This window comes from Cinclus cinclus, chromosome 25, assembly GCF_963662255.1.
Source record: "Cinclus cinclus chromosome 25, bCinCin1.1, whole genome shotgun sequence".
Lineage (NCBI taxonomy): Eukaryota > Metazoa > Chordata > Aves > Passeriformes > Cinclidae > Cinclus > Cinclus cinclus.
In genome coordinates this window covers 999,134-1,024,131 of record NC_085070.1, presented here as the reverse complement: position 1 = coordinate 1,024,131, position 24,998 = coordinate 999,134, and the positions used below count along the sequence as shown (strand labels likewise).

The 24,998-nt window shown below is 47.8% G+C and overlaps 1 protein-coding gene across 2 annotated transcripts in view; it reads right to left on the bottom strand.

Annotated features, from left to right (window-relative positions):
- Positions 1 to 24,998, bottom strand: part of ARHGAP32 (Rho GTPase activating protein 32) — a 145,509-nt gene that overhangs the window by 6,008 nt on the left and 114,503 nt on the right. For both annotated transcript variants that reach the window (XM_062508565.1, XM_062508564.1), the window contains 8 exons: positions 12,317 to 12,419; positions 9,369 to 9,513; positions 8,177 to 8,259; positions 5,856 to 5,963; positions 4,473 to 4,618; positions 2,254 to 2,455; positions 1,343 to 1,488; positions 349 to 423 (listed from right to left, as the gene is read on the bottom strand). In XM_062508565.1, coding sequence (XP_062364549.1) covers positions 349 to 423; positions 1,343 to 1,488; positions 2,254 to 2,455; positions 4,473 to 4,618; positions 5,856 to 5,963; positions 8,177 to 8,259; positions 9,369 to 9,513; positions 12,317 to 12,419 — 1,008 coding nt within the window. The remainder of the gene's footprint in view (positions 1 to 348; positions 424 to 1,342; positions 1,489 to 2,253; positions 2,456 to 4,472; positions 4,619 to 5,855; positions 5,964 to 8,176; positions 8,260 to 9,368; positions 9,514 to 12,316; positions 12,420 to 24,998) is intronic.

Sequence of the window (24,998 nt, the reverse complement as noted above, 5' to 3'; positions counted from 1 at the left end):
CTTCATATGTGCTGAAGGCCTGTCTCAGAGAGCGCTTTCCTACCCAATGCTGTCCTGTCATCCTTGAAATAGCAAGGGGAGGAGCCAAGGAATCAGCATCAGCAGCACCAGCTACACCACAGCAGGAGGTTTGCTTTTTGTTAACCTTAAAAGCAGGAAAAGCCATGAAGAGCATTCCTGCGAGACCCATCTGTGCTGGGAGAAGAAAGCTGCTTCTTCATCACTTAACAAGTTCAGCGTTCCCTGGAGAGGTAGAAAACCTGCCCTGTTGAATATCTACAGCCAGAGATGTCAAAGTGCCTCCCTTAATGCCCATTTCTTGGAAGTGCAAGTAGGATTTTGCCTTACCATCCACGGCATGCAGGGAGGTGAGGGACTCCTCGCTCTTGGCCGAGCGGAGCGTTCCGCTGTCTCCTCGTCCTCCTGAGGGAAGGAACCACACAGAGAAAGGATAGTTAGGAAAGTGGTTTACATTTAGCTGGATAATGGTGGCAGGAATAACAAAAATGCGTTTCTAGCACCAACATCAGTGTCCTGAGAGTAATTTTGTTTTGAAGGTGTGTTTCTGACTTTCATTTTACCTGGAAACAGTAACCGATGCACGCAGTGACTGCTGCAGGTGACAGGCTGGGAAATAACTCCTCACAAGCAAAACCCCTCAAAAAGGGAGAAGGAAGGAACATTTACACACCCTGTTTTATGGGCACTAAACAAATATAATTTCAGTCTCTGAGGACACAGTCCTGAGGAGCATCATAGAGAGTGTGAGGACTGTGAAGGTAAGAATTTAAAGATCAACCTGGGAGATGAGGGGATAAAAGTTCTCCCGGGCCCATGTTTTGGAATTTGTGGTGTTTTACGGCAAAAACACATTGTTGCTATTTTTAAGTCTGTAAAGAGACAGAAAACTATATATGGAAAAAGCTGAAAATTCCACCTACATATCCTAGCTGTGGCTACAAAGGGCTGTTGGCTGCCTTCTCTGGGTACTCAGGTAAAGCTTTTGAAGGGAATGTGTTTGTGTGAAGGTGCCTTTCCCTCGTTTCATCTTCTGAGAGCAGCAAGGGGAACCAGAACTGTATTTTAATTTCATAATGTGAGTGTCAGAAGGAATTATCCTGTGACTTCTTACAGCAGCAGCCACATCTTGTCTTTCCAAAGCTATTCCAAGCAAAGCACAGAGGTGTGAGCCCCGGCAGGCTCCAGAACTGCCAGAGATCCACTGGGAAAGAACAGGTACTGGAGGTGTCATGCACGGCTTGGACGCTAGGAGGAGATAAAAGCCCACTGGAAACATCACTCTGCACTGCTGAAAACCTCGGGTTTTGGAAGAGGGCCTCACCTGCTAGGGCTATGGCTTTCATTTCTGAGGGCTCGCTGGGGTTGCGCTGCAGTTTGCGCTTAGACACAGAGGAGGATTTTCCCAGGTTGAAGAAGGAACGCCAGCTCCCTACTGGAGACTTCTTTATCTTGCTGGGAGGCCTTTTCCTGGGGAAAGAAAGTAGAACACATGGATGGAGGGTGGGGGCTGCAGTTCAATTCTGGCTGCTTGTTACCAGCACTCTCTGCTTTCTGCTCAGGAGCTCCTTGTTTCTGCATGGAAATTCCCTCTTTTCCACAGCTGAGGATATTTTTGTTCTTCCAGCTCAGCCCTAAAGTTCCTGTGTAAATTCCCCCAACTTCTGCAAAGCAGCTGCAATGCAGGTGAAGAAAGGCTCTTCCTTGTGTGGTCCAGCAGCCAAGGGATGGATTTTATGGAAGAAGCCACAGGTCTCTGGGAATCTGGGCAGTCATAAAGGTGTTCAAAAGCATCTCTCACTCCTGCTATAAAACCACTTTAATCTCCTACACTGCCATGTTTAATTTCCAGTGTCCTCAAGTCTGTCCAACTGCTCCACTTCAAGGGAGCCTGGATTTGTGACAGGCACTTAGTCCTGAAAAACCCCAACATCTGCAGGTGTTCACCATGTTTACATGTCTGTGCGTGACTCATCCAGGCATCTCTCTATCACAGATAACATGGATTTATACATTAAATGATATCCCTGCTGAAAACAAGAGGGGTGGAGCACAAATTATTTGGCTAAACCAAGACCACTGATGCGAGCTGAATCCTCCCAGAGTCCAAAGCAGGTGGAAAACTGGCTACAATGCTTTACATGTTTAACAAGTGTCAAGGAAATATAAGCAAATTATTGCTGTATGCAAAATAACAAGGTTATGACACATGCTGGAAAGGAAACCTGTCTCTACCTTTCAGATGGGAAGTCAATGACTGTGTGGAATTTCCCCTGCAAAGCTGCTGGGCCTTCCCCCACTTCAATGTACTTGCTGTCTGCCACGATGGGAGAGTTGATCTGGGCCTGTGTCCGTGCCTGAGCCTCCTCCAGTGTGAGCAGCTTTGTGGAGGGGGAGGACACCAGCAGAGACTTGGGCCGGGATAAAGAGCTGTGCCCTGCAAGGGAAAACCACAGGCAACAGGAGAGTCGACAAACAGCAGTGCAGAGTTCAAAGCTCAGCTCTGTGTGTCTAGGGAGGTGCTGTGTTTTTCTGAACCTTTGTTATCCCAGCCATTCACACATGTGGACACAATGTCACAGATACACTGATGGCCTAGTGTATTAAAAATAAAAATCAGAGAGAAGCAGGTAGGATAGAAACCTTTGGGACATACTTTCCTTCTTCTGTATGCAAGAGCTTATAAAGAAAATTATGTTTTTCCTTTGTATAAAGCCTGTCCGGGTCATTCCCAGATTTCACCTCTTGGTGCAGCAGGAAATGCCGTGTGTGACTGAAGCTGCTACAAACCAAAGTGCACCTGGACACAGCAAACAGAATCTGCTGTGTACCTTGCCCATGGCCTTTAGAGCTTGTGCCTGGATTTGGAGATGAATGTGTAAAATCTGAAAGTAGCTATGCTGCCTCCTGCTGCTGACTGCTTCAATGGAAAGATTACAGGGAGCCTGCTGCAGGAGCATTTCTCCTGTATTTGCCATTGCCTCTTGTACAGGTGTTTCTAGGGTTATTCCCAGGAGAGCTCAGGGCTGTGGGAGACATGACAGTGCAGAACATCCTGCTTGGTCCAGTTCCATGGCTGTCCCTGGAGCAGCACAGCTCTGTGAAGGATGCACAGTCTGGGGGGTGTGGGAGCTGTAAATGCTGTCCTGGGTGAAGTTTAGGTTAAAACAGGTTTGGCAGCACCACTTCCCCTCTCACAGGCAGGCCCAGGAGCTGTGCTCACCCCCAGAGGCTCCCAGGAAGCCATTCTGGAATGCAGAATGCCTGCACTTAGCCAACCCAAGAGCCTGACCCTCCTCCCTGCCAGGTCTTTGTCAAAGCCACTGAATGCAAATGACCAAGTCATTAAACAATTAGCCAAATTTACAAGGGACATTCTAAGCCTGGATAATCATCTGGCTGGGATTCTGAGCATGCTTATCTTTCTTCCCCTGGCAGAGTCAAGTCTGCTGGGGCTGGCACTGCTCAAGCAAGCTAAACTCTGGCTCCCATGGACTTAGAATTGCCCTACAGCACGAGAAAGAGCTGGACTTGGATCAACTCACCGAGCCTAAGTAGAGGTAGGGTTTGTTTAAAAGAAGAGAGCAGCAAATACAGTGGAAACCCAGCTCTCTGCGGTCCCCAGGTGGTGGTAACTGCAGTGGCTGTGCATGTTCCAGGCAAGAGGAGGTTATCAAGGCAGATGGCGCAGCCTTAATGCTGCTTAGGAGCAGGAACAGCTTGTGGCAGCCACACTAACACAGAGAGTAAACTTTCCTCCAGGTGCTACTCTGCTCCTGGTCGATGGAACAAACATAGGGCCTCGGTTACTCAAGGGAATTCGTAGGCTCCAAGGCTGGATGATGTTTCAGGTGCTCCAGGTTCATTCCTCATCCTAAAGCAACACCAGCCTGAGCTGTGTGGCTGCTCAGCCCTGCTCACAAGCCCACACAGGCTGTGCTGAGGGAATAACCAAGTGTAGAAGCTGTCAAAATAGCCCTTTAAGAGCAAGATTTAAGTTTCTTAGCCTCAACATTACTGAATGGAGAGAGATTGCTTTACACCAGTTCATTCCTATTTGTCTTCTACAGTATGGATGAGGGCAGACAGATGGACATACTTAACCATAGCTTCAATGGGAAAGTATGCAGAAGCATCAATAAAGATGGTTCTAAAAAGGAGAGGGAGCATGGGAGACAAAAGATTGAAGTGATTCCTTGCAATTTCTCAGTGGTAGGACATAAAAGCAGAAGCCAAACATTCATCTCTGCATTCCTGTGGGGCATCCCTGACGTGTAAGAAAGGTACTGATAGCAGTTTCTAAAACCAGGCCATTTCTCTCTGTGTTCTGGCATGCGAACCCAGAAATGTGTCCTCTAGGTAAAAATAAAATCATTTCCATATCGCAGAGGAGGCTCAGCCAGCCATGAAGTGCTGCTGTTCATACCCCAGCGAAGCGAGCACAGAGCACAGACCTGCCCCATCACGGATGACGGAGCTGAGCTTGGAGCTGAAGAGCACATCCACATGGTTCAGGATGAACTCCACCACCACCGACTGGATCCGCACCTCCATGAAGGCGGCCGTGCCACTGAAGCAGGCGGACTCGATCTGCTTGGACCTGCAAAGGGACATGTCCTGAGGGAACAGCTCCTGCTGGGAGAGGCCCGGGCACCTGGGGGACTCCAGGGGCTAGGCCTCAGGCAGGAAAGGCAGTTCTGGGGTTAAATCTCAGCAATGCTCACAAATGATCACTGACTGTGGGGATTTATGGCTACACTTCAGATCCAGGTTCAAATCTTACTAACAGGGCAGGAGGAACACTGGGCTAGGAAGAAAAGGAGTGGGACAGGTCTGAATTGAGGTTAATACACCGAACACCCAAAATGAAGAGCTTTTTGTTAGTTCATTTCCATGACTGCCACAGTTTAAGGCAGTGTTGTTGTACAAACCTTCTGTGGCCTCTAACAGGATTTTTCCATGAGTAGGGAGTGTCTCCAAGTGATCCTGCTGAGTGAATGCCCCAGGACTCACCAAAGCAAACCCGAACACGAGGTCACTCCACTGTTTGTGGGGGAATTGCCAGAAAGAAGAGCCCACCTGTCTGAACTGGGAGTGCCAAGGCCGGGTTGGACAGGGCTTGGAGCAACCTGGGATAGTGGAAGGTGTTCCTGCCCATGGCAGGCAGTGACACACTGGATGAGCTGTAATACCTCTCTCAGCCCACACCCTTCTGGGATTCCCAGATGAACTGCACACTCAAGATTTCTCAGGCTGGTAACAAGAGCAGTTCAGAAATCAGTGAAATAAAGGACAGGGTGATGTTCTTTTTTTCTTTTAAAGCAAATTTTTAATGTTACACCATTAATTTTGAAGTGCCCTATCATGCAGATTCAAAACAGATTTATCCAAGATAATTTCCCTAAGTCTGAATTCCTGCAGTCAAAAGCTGTCAAATTAGATTCTAGAGATTTATGCAGTGGGAGATCAGTGAGGCTACTGTAGAAATTTTCCTGGATGATCAAGGACACATCAGTCTCTTCTAACCAGGAGAGGAGAAATTATCCTCTCAAAGAGGGTTGAGGGAATTCTTCCTTGTCACTACTGACAGAATTGCAGCCAGTGGAACTGTTTTGTGTGAAACAGGATAATACAGGGGCTGTTTTACATCACTAGGTCAGGAACTTGCCAGCTGATCTTAAATCCTGCTTAGAATAATTTCCCATATTTTACAGGAGGAGAAGAGCACACTGGGTAAAGAAAAGCTGCTGAAAGCTGGGATTTTTTTTTTCTGGAGTATCTGTTGTTTATGAATGTAAATACTTATCTTGTATGGAAACGGGAAAATCCCAGAGTACCTGAGGAGGTTTGGAGCCCAGACGATGGCCAAGTTCTTGGTGTGCATATTTGTGATGGAGCAATAATCAGCCAGACGAGCCAAATGTCTCATTAGGAACTCCAGTGTCCTGGAAAACAGGAGAGAGGCAAATGTTCAGCACCACTGAGCAAAGCCAGGCCGTGATCCACAGCACAAACCCAGCTCATTATTTCCTTTTGGTTTGACAGCTCCCAGAAAGGAATGCTGCACTCCTTCCCCTGAGCCCCACAGTGGACCTGGCTTTGGCAGTGGGGTGACTGAATCTTGTCTCATTTGTCCAGGCTCAAGGAAATGACAGTTCCAGAAAAAAAAACAAAACAAAACCTTTGCAGGTATCTGACAGTGGTGAGGGTATGTTCAAGGATGTGTGGGGAAAGATATGGAATGCTAATTCTGGGATTGGGGGGTGTATTCATTTAGACATGTCAGGGTACTGAAAATCAGCCAACTGGACCCGACTTCTACTTGGGAAGTTTCTGGCTGCAGGTTCCTTAGAGTAAGGCAGATAAAAGGTTAACATTCAGAGGCTTCTGTTCACATTAAAAAATGGTGGGTTCCTGTATACTTAAGCAGTGTTGTGTTTTATATATGCTGGAGAGGAGGGAGCAGGAGGTGAAAGTGAAAATGCTGCTGTACCGTCCTGGTGCCCCTGGCTTGTGTCTGTCACACAGTTTATCTTTTTCGGGGGGCGGGGGTGGGGGGAAGAAAGTCAGATGGAGCAGAGAGGGTGCTTTGGGGCTCAAAATTACACAAATGAACAAGTCTGGAAGTGAAGAAAATGGCTCTGGCTGGAAACCAAACCAACACCTTCTGCCTGCAACTTCTCATCACAGAGCAGCAGAAAGATAAAATGTTTTTTCCTTTTTCCAAGCAAACCTCAGCACCCTGTGACCTACAGCATTCCATATCCAGCTGTTGGCTGTGCCCCCTCTCTGAGACTGACATGCTGCTGGTACCAGCACCCTAGTTTAACCAACCCCATAAAACAAAAATCATTTCAGGGAAAAGGTGAATGGAAAAGAAGATCAGTTAATTTTTTAAAGGGCCACACCCTCTCAATTAACATCAATACTGCCATTAGTTACTACAAGCAGCAGCTGTTGCACCAGCTAGACAACCTTATTTAAAGAGCAAGGAACACAGTTGTAATTCATAACTCAGCAGTTAAACCCCAGTTACCTTTTATAATTAGTTATTTATACCACTCACTGCAGCATTGCAATTGTCCTGCTAATCACTACACATCACAGTAATTGAGATTGGCATTTACTGGCAGAAATGACTATAGTTATCAATAGCTGTCCCCATGTGTTACACCTGACCCCTGAGACCAGAATTTTAACTTCACCTGCAGATTAACATACATTATAATAACCAATTTATGATTGCAATGAAGTATTCTAATTAGGTATGAATAGCCAAATACCTCCTGCATTCCCCCAAATGGTCACCTAAACCACTAGGACACATCAGGGGAGCTGGCCCAGCCAATTAAAATAGTTACCCATTTCTAAATAACTTCCACCATATGTTGTCATTAACTATTTCTACCAATTGCAGTTCACAATTAGTGAATGCTACTTACCATGCATCACTTGTTATTAATACTGAAGTCTCATTAACATACAGTATTCAATATAGTTATTTAAGCCAATCACCAATACCAATTTGTCTGATGCCTTTTCATCAAACCCTGCCATAATTTTTAATACTAAAGATCATTGAAATGTTGCTCTTACTCAAGGCTCATTCCCATACAGCACAAGTTCTTATTACTACTAATTAGCCTGAATATAGTATTTTTAATTGGTAATTTTTAAACACCATATTATGCTACTCTAATATATAACACTAATATGATTAATTACATCAGTTATTCTCAGAGCATTGTTGTTATTTGCTAGTTAGTGTTACTGCAAGGAGGGGCAAAGTGGAGACAAAATGCAGTTGACCAAGTTTGACTGAAGGTGAGCAATTTTTTGGCTATATTTCACTTTTTTTAAAGTGTTCTTAGCACTGATATTGTGCCCCCCCACAAAAAAACCTGACTCTTTACTCTGACATAACAAGCTCCTATTTCCCTCCCAGAGACAGTTTCCAAGGATGTGCAGTAACACCATGTTTAGTGTACAGTGTTTAGTGTACAGTGTTTGGTGAGGAGCTAATTTAAATATAAATCAACTTTCTACGGCCATAATAATTTTGATATGCAGAGGAACAGTGTGGCTGTCTTGAGAGGGAAACGGGAGTTATAGAATTCCTCTCACAAAATGCCCACAACACCCCTAAGGCTGCACTCACCTGTAGTGGGGAGGGGGCAGCTGCTGGATCACATCATGGATCTTAACCAGCCTTTCCTCATCTGTAGCAGCAGAAACAGCATCCTGGAATGAGACAGGAAATTATTTAGCTGCAAACAAACCCCCAGTATGCTAATCTTGGCAGCCAGGTGGGTTTTGTTGCTCTTCTCCCCCTTGGGTGAGGGGTCTGTCTGGGGGGACAGAGCAGCATATGGATCATGTAAAGAAGGCCAACTAAATCATGACCTGGGGCAAGTTAAGTGCAACTTTTTGTTGTGTCCCCTGCCCAGATGTCGGGCAGGGGAAAGTTCCAAGGTTTGTGAGTGCTGGCCTTTCAGGCGCTGAGCTTCTCACAGAAACCTGTACTTTCCAGCCGGCAGAAAAAGACTGGGAGAGCAGCTCAGACTTTTTCCACAGGCTTTATCATCATCCGTGAAGGGGTCAGGCTACAAATCCAAAGATGGGGGAATCACACATGTACTTTTATAGGGTTTGGGGGGGATCACAAGTAAACCAATGGAAAACAGGGTTAACACATTTTGGCCAACTACATTATCTTTCTTTGTTTGGGACAACCAATTACAAAGAACCAAACCTAACCAATAATATTCTAAAAAGATAAGAAGAAGAGCTTGCATTTTTCTAGCATGAGTCATTCTAAACAAGCAGTTTTTCTTATCTCAAAGGAGATTCCAGGGCGCTGTCACAGGACTAATTGCAGAGGGATTCATCTCCTCTACAGTGAAAGGCACAGAGAATTCCTGCAAAAGACATTCAGCTCAGAGCAGCACTTGCTTTCCATCTCATTCCTGGGAAATGGCAAACTAGGGGGGAATTCTTGCAAAGCATGGGAAGTGTGCCAGGGACCTTCTGCTGGGTCCCACAAATGGAACCAACACAGCGTGGGCACAGGGGACAAAGGCACCTCTGAGTAACCTGAAGGGGACACAGAAAAGGACCCTCAGACCCTGGGGCATTGCCAGCCCATTCTGGAATGGCAGGATGGAGTCCTGCAGCACAGTGTCAGGCTGGGAATTTTGGTGACACACCCTTCTGATGGTTCTAAAAACCCCAACTGAGGCAGAGCAGAGAGGGCAGTGTGTGGAAGGCAGGTCCAGCTTCCAGGATTTCTCTGCTCTAGCAGCTGAAGCCCCACTGAAGGGGGAAGTGCCTCACATTTGCCTTGCACTCACTGAGAACTTCTCGTAGAGCTGGTAGGTGAGCAGAGGGTTGGGGAGCTCACGGAAGTACAGCTTGCACAGGGAGCCCACACAGTGGATGTCCTGGATGTAAATGTCCTTGGTCAGGTCGGGAATCTGCTCGGAGTCAAACTCGTGGCTGGCAGTGAGAACAGAGAAATGGGTAAAGGGGTTTGAGGAGAACGAATGAAATCAAACCCAGTACAAATTACAGCAAGGCTTTCCTGATTTACAGGGGAAAAAAAAAAAGTCACCAAAGCCACATGACCCACAGTTGTGGGGCAGCCAGTGGGGATATTTTCCAAAAAAAGAGACTTTTCTTTTTTCTAGTAAAGCATTTTCAGTTAGTTTTACAACCAACTGGCTGCAATCCCTTTTGCTGCATCAGGGCTTTTCACAAAGTCTCCAGAGAACATCTTCCAAGACCACAAGAACAAGTTTAACTCCCAAGAGCTGTGACTGGGATTGCCCATAGGAATGATGAAAGCTGCTGTCCCTCTGCATTTCAAATGCCTGGAAATGGTAATGATAAAAGCCCTGCCAGCAACTTGCATTGGCAGCACATGGAAACCAGTGAGTGCAGGAATTCTTGGGGGATGAGCTGGTGAGCTGAGCCTGCCTCTGCTACAGGGAGAAGACAGCCAGGAACCACATGAAGAAAACCCCACAGCACTCCCTTGGTTTTCAGAGAGAGAAAAAACCCTAATCACCAATGTTTATAAAATAAAAGCTGAGCTCAGAAGGTCGAGGGCTGGCTTGCTGCTTGAATATGTGCTGGGAAGTGCTGTTTCCAATTAGCAGGACACTCCAGGGGGATGAGAGTGGTGAGCCAGGCCCTGGGAGCTGGAGAACCTCGGGGTCCCTGACAGAGTCTTTAGGCTGCTCACAGCCATGGGGACTCATCCCGTCAGCACTGCAACCACAGCTGGGGCTGGGTGTGGTGGCCTGTCCCTGTCCTGTCCCCCACCCAAAGCTGGCAGGCTGTGTCCCGAGGGTCACACAACCCCTGAGCTCTGCCTGAGGAGCAGGATGTGCCCAGGACACCAGGCATGTTTGTAAGTGAGCCCTCCTGGGATCAGGACAAGCTCCTTCCATCCCTGCACATGGACACTGCTTGTGGGAAGCCTTTCACTCCCCCCAGACAAGGGGCTGGAGAGGTCCCCACCTGCTCAGGGTGAACAGCCCATCCCTTCCTCACCCTGAAGACAGCAGAGGAGGCAAGGAAGGATTCAGCTTTCCACATCCCCAAGTGTCCAGCATACACCACTTCCCACAGACACCTTCTGACTCATCCCCCGCCCCCCCGCTCCCATCTGGGACAGAAACTCAGCTCCTGCACTTGGCTCTACAGAAAAGCTCAAGAAGGCACCAGCCCACCCCACACAAACACACTCAGCCCTGGCTCAAACTCCCTGCCCATATCCTGTCCTACTCCAGTGTTTTTTCCTAGGAAAAAAGGAAATTTATTCACACTGTGTCAGATGTTCCCCTGCAGAAGTGAATATACAGGGAAGAGAGGAATGTCCCACTACATTCAACCCTCCTTCTCTCTGCACTGTCTGTTTCTGGAGCCACATGCTATTCCTTCTGATCCAAAGGAAGATTTTGTTAGGTGAAGAACAATTCTACAGCCCTCAGGAAGAGCCAGGATAGCAGGGATCAACACCCCAAATCAACAGTGCCTGCTTGCCCACCTGCCAAATAAAGGCAGCTGCCACCCTACTGAAGAGCCAACCTCTGCCCCATGGAAATCTCCCATGTGGAGTAAATTCTCTAACCTTCTCTCCAACCAAAAAAGCCCTTTAAATTCAGAAGATCCAGTTCTTCTATGGGAAACCTAAGCACAGTGATTCATTTATAAGAATACTGCAGCCCCAGCTTTGGAATAAGTCTAATACCCTGTTTATAGAGCTGGGAACTGCAGCAAGACCTGTTCTATGTTCATCAAAACACTCAAAATCTGGAATGATTTATATGAACAGGACAGTGTCAGTAAGTTATGCCATGTACTCCCTTCCTTTTATCTTTGCAACATCTCAGAAACCTGGAAAACAGGCTGTCACTTCATTCTCTGTGCTAGAACAGGGAATGATATCATTACAATTTTAGAAAATCATTTTTAAAGCACCTTTGATACACAATGAAGGAGAAAATGGTATTGGCAATACAAATGGGAAAAATGGACTAGGACAGAGATGGTCCAGCACAAGTCAAAATGGGGAATAAAGGGATATAATTGAAGCAATGGCAAATGTTTTATTCAGTCACAGCTCCAGTCAGAGCTTTTGGATCCTGCGTATCAAAACCTTGAGACCAGATTTTTAAAATGGGACTTGCTGGGAAAAGAAACAGGATTAATCTGAACCAGAACAAACCCACCCATCCAAGGGTTTGAACAGTCACTGTACCAGCTCAAACCTGCCCACAGAACTAGGGGACAGTTGATACAAAAAAAGTAAAAAAAAAAATACTCTGCCCATGGCAAATAGCCCTGGGCTGCCTCTGCCAGGCTGTGGCCCCAGGAGCAATGCTGGAATGAGTCACATCCACTTGACACATCAGTGCTCCACAACAGAACCTTCTACACCAAGCCACAGCAGGAAAACAGCCTCATGAAAGAATAAAGGAAGTTTGCTGTGGTGGGAACAGCTCCTAACCAGAACACACTCCTGGCCCTTCCCTGTGCAGCCAAGCAATGCCACCCGCCCACCAGACTCAGGCACTCATCCTTTGCACATTCCCAATGAACTGCTGTTAAACCAGGAGCCCAAGGCAGCAGAGGGAAACATCAGCTGCTCCAAAGGGCTCCCGGAGGAAGAAGGAACAGGAATGAAACACGACAGCACAGTGGCACCAGGATCCTGACACTGTATCCTGAAGGAAAGCTCTCCGCAGGATGAACCTGCCCTGCTCATGCCAGGGGCTCCAAGGCAGGCCCTTACCGGAGTTTCTGGATGTTGGAGGCGATCCCAGAGAGCCGGTATATCCCGTCCACAATGCCGTGCTTCTCGATGAACTCAGTGCAGCTCTTGAGGACCTGGGGCACTGAACGACAACAGCTGTGGTTAGTGAAGCCCTAGTTCAGGCTGCGCACTTGGCAGGTGCCACAAACTATTCCTACCTGGGCCATGTTTTCAGTTCCTCCTTAGGGGAGAAAGCCTGTAGGAAATTAACTTCAGGAGTTGATGTGGAAACTGGTCAGAGGCATTCCTGCTTTAACAAGGGAATGCCAGGACATTAATCAGGTCAAAAAAAACCCAGTTCTGGTCAGAGATAGTGCAGGTCCCATGACAACTCCCATGGGAACTGTGGTGTGAAATCCCATTCCAGAAGAGCTGTAAAATGGAATAAATACCATCTTTCAAATCTATACAGGATTAATGTATCCTGCTTGGTTTAAGGAAATATAAACATCAGGGAGATGCTACTTTTGGCAGCACAGACAGGAGAGCTTTTACAACTGATAATTTCATCCCAAATGTCTGCTGGAACATGGCTGGCTATGGAGAGCTCCACAGAATCCCACACTCACAGAAAGTGCAGACACAGCACGGCATGACAGAATGGAAAAATCAGCCCGGGGGATATAATTAGGTGTCAAGTTTAATATTGCAAGCCGCTTCACCACCCCATTCCTTCCAGCTGGCTTCCCAGGCTCATGCATATCTATTGCTGCAGCCGTGATTCCACTCCTGTAAGCCTGAGGAGGAACAAATCACTGGATTTACAAAAGGCATGCCCTGAACACAGAGAGAAAACCAGGATGGAGCTCCTGTAAGCATCAGCAAACCTTCATGGGAAAAGCTGAGATCCCTGTGGATCCCTGTGGATCCCACCTTTGTGCAGCAACTGATCTCAGTGTGTGGTTTAGATGCCAGGTCTGACCACTGTGCCACGTGACACAGATTCCGAGAAGGTCATGTGGCAAATCCCCTTACAGCACACAGCAAATGCCATCTGCCAGGCAGTGCTCCCAAGTGCTGCTGCACTTGGATGCTCCGTGCTCCCCCCAGCCTCCACAACGCTGCTTTCCCAGTGTTGGGGGTTGGTTCTTTCCCTTTTCCCTCTGTGGAATTTTCCCCATTGTCATGCTAAGTTACCTGCTGACTAGGCCCTGGTGGCAAGGGGGAGGGGAGAGAAGAGGGAAACCCCACGAGATTTCAACAGCCAGAAGAGCAGACAGAAGGCTCTGGCTTGGCCCATTTCCCCCGCGGAGTTCGGACAAGAAGGACGATCGCCGCCTCTGCCCCATCCCTGCCATCCCAGCACCGGGAGCCACCTCACTGCTGTCAGACCCTGCCCTGCTGCCTTCTCACTTTAACCTGCCACCATCCAGCACTCTGCTGAGCACCGGGACCGACATCGTGAGCAGAAAGCTCTCACCATCTCTCTCTCCCTCTGGAACAGCTCTGCCATCACCCCCAGCCCTCCTGCAGCTCTGCGGGACCTGCCTGCCCCCAGCACCAGGAACTGCAGCTCAGGGAAAAGGTGCCTGCAGCCAAAAAACACTGGGACTGAGTTACTGTTCTGTTTGTGGGTAATTTCATAGCTGTTGTTGTTCTTGTTTGTCTTGTTAGTTATACTAGTAAAGAACTGTTATTCCTATCCCCATATCTTTGCCTGCGAGCTCCCTTAATTTCAAAATCATAATAATCTGTAGAAGGAAGGATCACATTTTTCAGTTCAAAGGGAGGCTTCTGCTTTCCTTAGCAAACACCTGTCTTTCAAACTAGGACACCCAGCCTGCAGCAAACCCTCACAGCTGGAGGAAAGGCATATTTCAGATGGTTCCCTGGAAATCAGCAGGTGCATCCCAGGATAAGGGCATGTCTGCTGTACACTGGAGCACAGGATGGGGTGAAAGCTGCAAATCCTGCAGCATGTCAGTCACAAGCTCAGCTGGAGCAGATTAGTCCCTGCACCTGGGATGCTCCAAGGCACCAAGAGCCAGCCAGAACTGAGCCAGCCAGGCTCCAGTGTTACATTCCCAGGGATATACAGCAGTTCTCACCATTTTCCAGCCAGGGCAGACTTTGAGGTGAGCAGAGCCCTTGTACATTAAGCCAAGAGCCTTGGGAACCAAGTGCTGCTATTCTGGGGAACAAAAACCGGTGGAGGTGAAGCTTTGTGCTACCTCAGCATTGGTGAGCTCCAAGGAGGACCACAGCTGATGGCTTCAGGAACCAACAGACACACCCTGAACCATTTGAGCTGGGACAGGCAACAGGTTTTCACCAAACACATACCCAGAGCACGTGGGGGACGCATCCATCTCCACCTACAATGACAGATCCAAGCAGAGCAGGTGGAACACAAGACCTGGAATTCTCCTAGTGTCTCAAGAACATTTCATGGAGGACACTTAAGCCTTTATTTAAAAAGATTCAACACGTCTTGAAGGAGAGTTTTTAAGGCTGGAAGTGGGAAGGATTTCTAGCCTTCTCAAGCAGTGGCCAGAAATGGCTGAAGTGTGCATTGTACTGGCTTCACTACAGCACTGGGAGAGGAGTGGGGCCCAGGTGTGACCTGTGTAGGGCAGGAGGGGTGGAACAGCTCCATACCACGCACCAAAGGACAAGGACAAGGCTCTGTGTGCTGACACAGCCAGTGGTGTTTATCCCCTGTGGGATGTCCCTCTGTCCCACTTGACTCACTACAATGGGCCACAGGTCAGAGATCTCACCAGTGACCTGCACAGGGCTGAGCCTCCATCAGGCAGCATTTCCTACATGCAGGAGTCCCAGTCGGGCAACAGAGTCTTCCCAAGCTTTGAAGTGCTGTGGCAAGATCTGCTAAAGCTGCAAATCCCAAAGATCTTAATGATCTGTGCTGCAGGAGCGGTCCCCTGGAATCAGTAGAGCTCGTTGAAATAAGTAAATCAAAATGCAAATAAATAAACAGACAAATCAAGAAGCAAACACACCAAGAGGAAGATAAATAAACAGCACTCTCCCTGCCTGCCCCATTTCCAGCAGGAAGCCTGGAGAGACAGTGGAGCAGGGCAGGGGGAGCCAAAGGAAAGGCAAGGGTTGCAGCATCAATGCTCTGCCTCAAGTTCTCTTTTGTCATGGAAGAGCCTGGGCACAGTGAGAGCAATTAATACACTCTGAAAAGATCCCTGCAGGCTTGTTCCAAGCATTTCCTCATTTGGTTACCAGGACAATCTGTTCTTTAAGCTAAATATACCATACCAGCACTAAGGATATTTTGGGGGAATTCTGCACGGTTGGAGAAGGGACTGAAATTCAAGTAGGGCTAAAATTGTATCTGAGGGGACTTTGCTGGAATGGTGACTTAATATTTCAGATTTCTGAACAAAGATGACACCTGGCCATTGGGTGTGTGTTTAACCTCCCTCTGCCCCTTTAATGCTTATTTTAGAGATGTACATCCACATACAGAGGGAATAGTGACTGTCCCCTCAGAAGGAAAAGGCAGGATGACAGCACAAGCCAAGACTTAATTTTGCAAATGTCAAGTGTGCCCAGACCATCACCTACAGCAGCTTCTGACACCACACTGACTTTTTCGGGTACCTGTGTCCATCTGCTGAAGAAATCCCTCCCCTGCAGGTGAACTTCCCAGTTCAGGAACTGATTTTGGCTTCTAGATCCCAAACCACAACCCAGATTCGAACCAGACAGATACCTCAGGCTCATCCCAGCAGGGAACCAAAGGAGATTTCCACCCACAGGATGCAACAGCAACAACACTAAAGTTCTACTAATGGCAGTTAATTACTGTGGTTTCCTGCAATTACAACAGCCAGACTGAATGGTACACATGGTTTGCATTAAGAGCCATAAAGGCCCACCTAGGTCAGCACCTGGCTCCTGGCAATTCCCAGCAGCTTTGGGAAAGGCAGGAGGAGGTAGCTAGCGAGCACAGGGTGACACTCAGGATGCTCCTGCAGCCTCATCCAGGGAACCTCTGAGCCCAGAACTGGTGCCTGGGTTATCCAGCTGAGCACACAGCCCTTTCCAGTGCCACGCTCCCAGGACAGTAACAAAAATCACAGATCCTCAGTGTGATTTTAGTCCTTTTCTGAGCCCTGGGATCATCAGCCAATGACTCAAGAAAACCTCCCTCAGCACTGTCACTGCCTCAGCTGCAGGCAGTGAATCCACTGCCAGGTGCTGCCTGGGAACTCCCAGCTCTGCAGTGGACACTACACATGCCTCCCATTCCAAAAGCAATGACTCCTCCCTCCTTCCCTCCGCTATTTTCAATACCAGGTGGTTTTCAGGAGACAAACTGCAAAGGGCTGGAAATGTGGATGCCTCACCAAAGGGGACTCCAGCACATCTCATCATCACAGCAGCCAAAGGAATTAATTCAAGTCCTTCCAGAGCATTTCTCAGCCGGTTTGAAAGGTTTATTGCATCTCTGAGGGCTCATTAAATGCTTAATTCTCTGTCATTATGAGGAAGGAGAAGGTCTACGGTTTTCAAAACATTTTGATTCATCCTCACATGAGCCATATTTCCTTTCCTATCATCTTGTTGGGTGGTGGTTTTTTTTTTTTTTTTTGGTTTGTTTTTTGTTTTGTTTATTTTTTTAAAATATTTCATCATGTTCCCTCCTTGGGCATTGTGAGGCTTGCTTGTGTTGTGTTTTATTTTATTTTCTTAGCACATTACTGGAACCAGAAGTGTTTGTTCACAAAGCCTCCCACCATGCCCCCATGTGGCACTGGCATTTTCCCAAAATACAGCAGTGGGGTGCAGGTCCCACAGGCCAGGTCTTGGGACTGGACAATGGCCCAGAGCACCCAAAATGCTGCTCCTCACTGAATTCCACACATAGTAAACCCACAAGGGAGCCCAACCTCCAGGAGCATGGAGAACTGACTGCCCTGAGCTCTGCCTCAGTGGAGTGACAAGCAGCATGCAGTGCCAGCAACCCTGGGACACACATGGAAAATGCAGACCTGAGTAACAGAGGGTTAAAGGCTTTTTTGAACCACCAGGATAGAGACTGGAACAAACAGCCATCAGATAAAATGCAGGTAGAAGAGCTCAGCCCTGACTGTCCAGGCTGCCTTTGGGAACAGCTGAGAAGGACAGGCAGGGGAAAATCCAGCAGAGGAGGACACACACCCAGCACAGCAAAAACTATGCCACTGCAGCAGGATGAGTCCCTTTCTTGGAATTCTGGGCCTGGCCAAGACTGACAACTTCCAGACATCTGAGATTAGCCACATAAATCCCAGCTCCCTTGCCATTAATGCAGGGTTATGCAAAAAACCTAACAGGGAATATCCCCTCTTGAAGAAATACAGTTGTTTTTAGTCCAAAAATTTCCTATTTTAACTCCATTTTAGAACCATTAGGGTTGGAAAGGACCTCAAAGATAATCAAGGGCATTTTCCAAAAAAAACAAACAGTAAAAACACAGTAATATTTCAGCCTTTGACTTTTAAATTTCTCATTTCTGAAGCTCTTCACCTTAGTTAGACAAAGGTGTGAAGCAGCAGAGGAGAGAGGTTAAGGACTTTCTCTTAATTGTTGCACGAGGAGCTCCCTGTCACACAATATTGTACCTGCACATGTTATTCCACAGGCACACCAACCCCACCAACCCCTGCACATTCAGAAGAACATCAAACTTTAAAAGACTCTCTTCTCAGGACTTTTGTCTCACTTTTGTCTCATTCTTAAATCCCAATCTTCATGTTTGAACCACCAAGAGAAATACAAGACCAACCAACCAGACACTTTCCTTCCTTTCCAAGATGCCCAAGGCCACGTTGGATGGGGCTTGGAGCAAACTGGTCTAGTGGAAGGTATCCCTGACTGTGGCAGCAGGTAGGATAGGGTGGGATTTGAATTCCCTTCCAACTCAAACCGGTCTGGGATTCCACAATTCTTCAATTCCCTGTCCCTCCTTTCCAAGTTGTGAGCCACATTTAAATTATCCACACCAGTGATGAGTTGTAAGAAGTCCAAGCTGCTCCAGTTCCTGGTTACACGCACACAGTTCTTATCTGGAGTGTGACTTTTGCACTTGGGAAGTGCAGCCATGGCAGAGTGGACCACAACCCACAAGCTGGATCCCTGATGCATACAGGGCTCAAAGTGGCATCAGCACCAGGCTCTGCTTCCTCAGCCTGGAATTGTCTTTTATGGCAGCTCAGGCAGAACTGTGGAAAGCAAAGTGCAAAGTTCAGGCCTGGGGAACATAAATCAGGCAGGGCAGGTCGCTAGCCAGCTCTATCAGGCCCTGGGAGATCAGCAACGTTCCCTGCTGTGCCAGGACAGCCTGGAATCAGAGTGCTGCAGGGGATCCTCATTGCCCACTGGCCGTGTTAGAAACGTACAGCCAATCCCTATCCCAAGCTGCACCCGCCCAGCTCCCAGGGCTCGGGTTTAATTGTCTTTAATGCAAAATATCACAGCATCACGAAGGCTGGAAAAGCTTCTGAGTTCCACTGCTCTCCCAGCACTGCCACAGCTGAACCACATCCCCAAGTGCCACAACCCCACGGCTTTTAAATCCCTGGGCAGCCTGAGCAGTTCCAATGCTTGACAACTCCTTCAGTGAAGGAATTGTTCCTAGTATCCAACAAGACACTACTAAGATTCAGATTTGGCCAGTGTGCTGGAGCTTCTTTGTTTAGACCAATTACATTCCCTCCAATAAATTGGGGGGGGGGGGGGGGGGGGGGCGGGGGCAGTTCTCCCCGTGCTAAGAGCAGTAGCATAAGAGTACAAGGAATTCCTGTACTGACTGGGACATTTTTCCTCATGTTTTTTTTCCCCCACAGCTGTAGTGGTTGCAAAATGCAAATTAATTTTCAACTCCCAGCTCTCCTCAGGGTCACTCAGGCACAAAGAATCCTCTCCTTGCAGCTGCAGGCAGGGCAGGGGAGAAGGGGAAGAGACAAACTGGGTCTTTTTTAACAGCAAAGGCTTGTGTTCCCTGCCCAGCAACCCCAACGATGTCCCCCCAAACAAGGGATTCTTCACAGGGATCCCATGTACCCTTTTGTAATGCTGACCCCATACCCAATAATCTCAAATTGCAGCAACTCAAGAGGGCAGATGGTGAAGCAGTAACAGTGCGTGTTGTGGTTGGAAGTTTGCCCAAAATAGCTCAAAACTATTGGCCTTTGAAATTATTAACTTGTGTCTAGTTAGTCTGTGCAGCAGAGAAGGCATCTGCAGCAAGGGGAGGTCCCTACTCATCTCCAATTTGGGTCAACTGTTCCCTTCTTTCCCCAGCTGCAGGATCTGCCTTTGATGTCACAGGAGGCTGGGTGTGCAGAGACACCCATCACCACATCCAGGGGGACTTCAGGCACCCAGAACACTCTGGCTTGCCACAGTTCAACATCAGAAATGTTCGGATTTGGGATGCAAACCCAACCCAAGGAAAAAAATAAACACGGGGGAACACACAGGTAAATTTACTTAATTCCTCCAGACATTCACAACTGGATGTCACGTGCCAACCTGTGCTGGCACTTGGATAAATACTATTTGATATTTATATCCCACTCCTGATCTCCCAAGTACCTCCTGGGTATTAGGAATTTATTTTGTGGCATCCTGGGGGCAGATAGAGGTTATGAGTTTGATTGTACAAGCCTGGAGATGGAATGGGAGATAACAAACAAGTTCCCCATGGCCAAAAATTTAAGGCAGGGATAGGTTTGAGCTCCCAGCTCAGGGCCAGAACTCTGAGTGCAGCTGTGACCACTGACTGCCCTGATTTTGAATAAAAAATTAGTGTAAATCAGGAAATACCAAAAGGAAACTGGTTTGGGCATGTTTGAGGCTGTCTGGTTTCAATATACTGCTAATTCAATTAAAAAAGGGACAGTCAGGATGGAGGGAAGAGGATGCCTAAGATTACCTGGGAGCTCAGAGGTCATCAAGCCACAGCAGTCCCACATAATTCCTGCCCCAGAACCCAACTTTAAAACCTCTCCCCCCTCATTTACAGCATGTGTAAATGTAAAGTCACAAGGCTGTGCACAACAGGGATTCACCCAGGTGCAAGTGAAAACGCTGAGACAGGCCAGGGTTTCTTCAGTGTCCAACAGAAAACTGTTTAAGGATACACTAATACTACTGAGGCAGAGCAGGATTTCCAGTGTCCCCACTTAGGTGGCCTTGTCAGGAAACAACAAGATCCACCCCTGATTTGTGAGCTGCAGCGCTCTCTGTAAACGACCAAGCCCCAATACCCATAAAAGAAACAGGGACTTAAAAGAGATTTGCCAAAGTCACACAAGAAATATCTCAGCAGAAAAGAGAATTGCAAACAAAACTTCAGAGCTCAGATTTTTGTCCTAATCACTAACTGCTTTAGGCATGCAAATACTTAAAAAGAGAGACAGAAGTAAAACTGGGATAGCAGGATGCTAGAGCTCAACCTACTTGCAGGTTTGAAACTTTTCAGTTCACATCCACACTTGGATACTCTGAAAATACCTACTGAAAGCACAAAAATGCCTCAGGGGTTCATTCCCAGAGTGAGCACATCTAACACAAGCCCCAGCTTCATCCAGAGCCAACATTCTGTCCCCCTGCTGGCATGGCTGTGGCCCATGCCACCATTCTGAGGGAAATGTCACACATACGTCACATACAACCAACACTTCAATAAACCTTTGTACAGGAACAAGTTGTTATTGCCTGAACAAACCCACTGATGTGGCTGCCAGCATTCAAGGCATAACAATTCCAAACATACCTGGGAATCACAGGCCAGGCTGCTGAGCTGACACACAACTCCATGGGAGCTGCAGGTAAAAAGTGAGGGTCCATTTCATGTGGAAGCTCTGCAAGTATTCCCAAGTCTTTCTCAAGAGAAAATCTTGGAGTAAAGCCATCTGGAGCAGTGATTTCACCTGGGTCATCAGAACACTGAATCCCAGACAGGCTGGGGTCAGAAGGGACCTTAAAGCTCTCTCAGTCCCATCCCTGCCATGCACAGGGATAGGGACATGACAATAACAGAGTGGACACTGGTTATATTCACTCTCTTGGAGTTAAATTACCAAGAAAAACTGAAATTACTTAATCTGTAAGACTCAGCTGTCCTGAATTCCCAATCAAGGCTTCCTTCAGGATTCCAAGCCAGCCAGGCAGCCTTTTATGATAATGACAATTCTGAGCTGCTAAAAGGGCTCCTCACATCAAAACCAGAATCCAAAGGGATGACATAGATTGCCAAACCTGTGCTTGAGCTAAGGGAAACCAGGCTTTCAGAAATTCCAGCCAAGCTGCCAAGATCTCATTCCTTGTGTTTCTCTATTCTGGTAACAGTTCCCTCTGTACCAAACTCTGCCATAAATTACTATCAGAGACAAATACATCACCCAGCTGCAGGGATGGGATGGCTCCAAGGGATGGACTACTCCAGAGGACCCCAAACAAGCCATGATGTCACCAGGAACCCCAAGGTGCTGCTATGGACCTTTCTGAAGAGCATCAGAACAAGCACAGGAGAATAAAACCATCCCTGGCAAACCCTTGCTACTCCTGCACAGTATATAAAGGGATGCAGATCCCCTATCTGCTATTTTCTGCTATTTGCTTCCATTTTATTTTTTTATTTAATTCTACCCGCCTGTCCAAATTAATTTGAGTAAGTGTGGAGAACTGGAAGAACAGGAAGGACACAGAGGAAGATCAGGTGAGTTAGTGAACTTTGTCTTTTGTAGGCATTTACATCTTCAGCAGAATTCAATGTCTCTTGCTGACCACACAGCACGGGTATTTTATAAAAATTTAAAAATCATACATAGATCCTTCACTACAGGAAACCTGTCAATTAAAAATTTCATTTGTGAATGTACCTTCTCCAGTGATTGAAGCTGATGAGGTATGAATATGACAAAGGCATAGCGGTACAAAAAAATGTCATGTGCCATGAACCTATAAAATCCTCTGTGGATACAGCTGGTTGTATGATGGATGACCTCTCAAGGTGAATCTGTGACACCACCTCACTGGGGGACCCCAGGGTTGGCTTTTGCTTCAGTCCAATAGCTAAAGGAGAAAGGGTCATTCCCAACAAGTGATAGGCAATAGGAACACTTCTGGCTTGGAAGAACAGTATCCCCATGCTCTGCAGTCAGTCCAAGCAATCCCAGCACATGATGCCCAGGAGTATTTGAATAAAAAGTACACTGTTAAGTAACCCCTCACATGCTGCAGCTCAGGAGTTCCTCACTCACAGAACAAGTGGGTGCTGGATGCTGACCCAGCCTGGTCTGTGCTGACCCATCCCACCCTCCGGAGCAGCCCCAGCCCTGCCTGGGCTCCCTGTGGGCACTGTGGCTCCATCTGAACCCCCTGTCCCTCCATCAGCTCATCAAGAACATGCCCAGCTCCTGGAGCTTCTCCTGAAGGCCAGCAGCACGTTGCCCCTCACTCCCACCCATGTCACACCCCCAGGAGCTGTGGGGAGTTCCCTGGCCAAACATTCTGAGGCAGGAACCAGGACATGGTGCAGCTGCTGCAATGCAGCACTCCACCAGCTCCCACACTCCACAAACATCCTCTGCCAGCACAATCCTGTTAATTTGGGTTGGGCTAAATTTAAGTTCTCTTTAGTTTCCTTCAACAGAGAAAAAACCTGGAGAAAAAAACAAGAATCTCTGCCTACAAAGGGAGTAAGAACAAGGTCTCTTCAGGAGTCAGGGACTGGGGTGGATTTACTGTATCTCACAGCTCCATGAAGTTGTGACAGGAAATAGGGAATGGCTGGAGCTGTGTCAGGGGAGAGTCAGGCTGGAGATCAGGGAAAGGTTCTTCCCCCAGAGGGTGCTGGCACTGCCCAGGCTCCCCAGGGAATGGTCCCGGCCCCGAGGCTGCCAGAGCTGCAGGAGCCTTTGGACAGCACTGCCAGGGATGCTCAGGGTGGGACTGTTGGGGTGTCTGAGCAGTGCCAGGGGCTGGACCAGATGATGCTTGTGGTGCCTCCCAACTGAGAATACCCTGTGAATTTGTAAAACAAACCAGCAAGGCAGGTGGCAACTGCACCAACCCAACTGGGAGCATTTCTGAGGGCAACAGAGAAACAGCAACTCCCTGCTCAGCCTGGTCTGCTGCCAAGTGACGCTTCCCTGGCAGGGAAGCACACCAAACCCAGCAGGAACCAAGAGATGAGTAAGGCACTGGATGGCATGCAGACAGGACTCTTCAGGCAGGCTCCATGGGGTGTCTGGAGAAATATTGTGCAAACCAACATACTTGAAGGGAGCATTACCACAGGCTCTGCCAACAGAGAAGTCCAAAATCCCTCGTATCAAAACTGGTTTTACTCCTACAGGTCCCAGCCCATTCAGCACTGACATGTGACAAGAGAGAAGAAAAGGACAGCCTGCTGAGACTTTCACTGGAAGCAGCACACCTATGCATTACCCAGCCCCATGCCCAGGAGCCTTGTGATTTCCAATTCCCTCTTTCCCAAGCACCTTGGAGCACAGCTGATTTTCAAAAAAAATCCTGTGATCTGCCCATGACTCAGAGCCTCACCAGAGACTGGACAACAATGCTTCCTTCCCTCCTTCCCCTCACCTGCAACACCCTTTAGGGAAGAACTGCTTGGCACTTCATGGAAGTGTAACTCCCACCCCAGAAGGGTTCCAGCAGGGTTTGGACAGCTGAGAGTGTCAGCACAAACCAAACAGGAACTGAAAAGCAAACATACCAAACCCAAGCCCCGGGACACTGCCCAGCACTCACTACAATACCCACCATGAATCACCAGAAACACAGGAGGGTTTCGGGTGCACTGCTCATCCCTCACATGGTTATTGTAAACACTTGTTAAATCCTCATCTCCCTCCCTGTAGCTGCTCAGTGCTCCTGCTCAGACCCACATAGGAACTCAGGGAAATGACAGCACCATAGCCTGTTACTGCACTCCTCCCACCTTCCCCAGACACCCTTCCCTAGGAAGAAACCTGGGCACACACATATCATACCCTGATCTTTAGAGCTGCAGGTTCTGTCCTGCCAGCCTGGGAGGCACCTTCCATCAGGGAGAGCATGGCCTCGGCACAGGCCCACCCCCATCCCAAAAACTCAATAACCACCACAAATGCTCTGCTAGTCAGGACTTGGCAAGTGCAGCACGTGGAGCTGTGCAGGATGGCATCCCAGGGCTACTGCTCCCTAACAGCAAACCAGGGCACATTCCTGCATCACTTTCCTCCTGTGCATCCCATGCCAAATTTATCCTCCTCCCGACAGCAGCTCAGAGGATGCAGAATGAGTGATTACTTGCTGAGCCCATAGAAAGACAAGGTACTGCAGCAAGTGAAACATCTCTGTGTTTGTAAATCCCGTCTGGGTACACAGCAAACACGTTCTTCTCCTGGTTAAGCAATCTGGGACAGCTGCCTCAGTGCAGGGTTTATTACAAAAATGTTACACTTATTGCAGTTTTTGTCCTTATCCCTTTTAGTCTCGCGTTCTGCTTCCTGCTCACTAAAAATGAGCACAGTTTCAGAGATTCATCACTACAGAATTTGGGCTGCTCGTGTTGTTTCTCAGCAAATTCTTGAAGATTTGCATTCTCCACAAAGCTGGTAACTAAGAAAACTCTTAGCATAACTCCAGTTTGCTTCAATATTGCATTTTTGAGGTGATGCCTTGACACTCA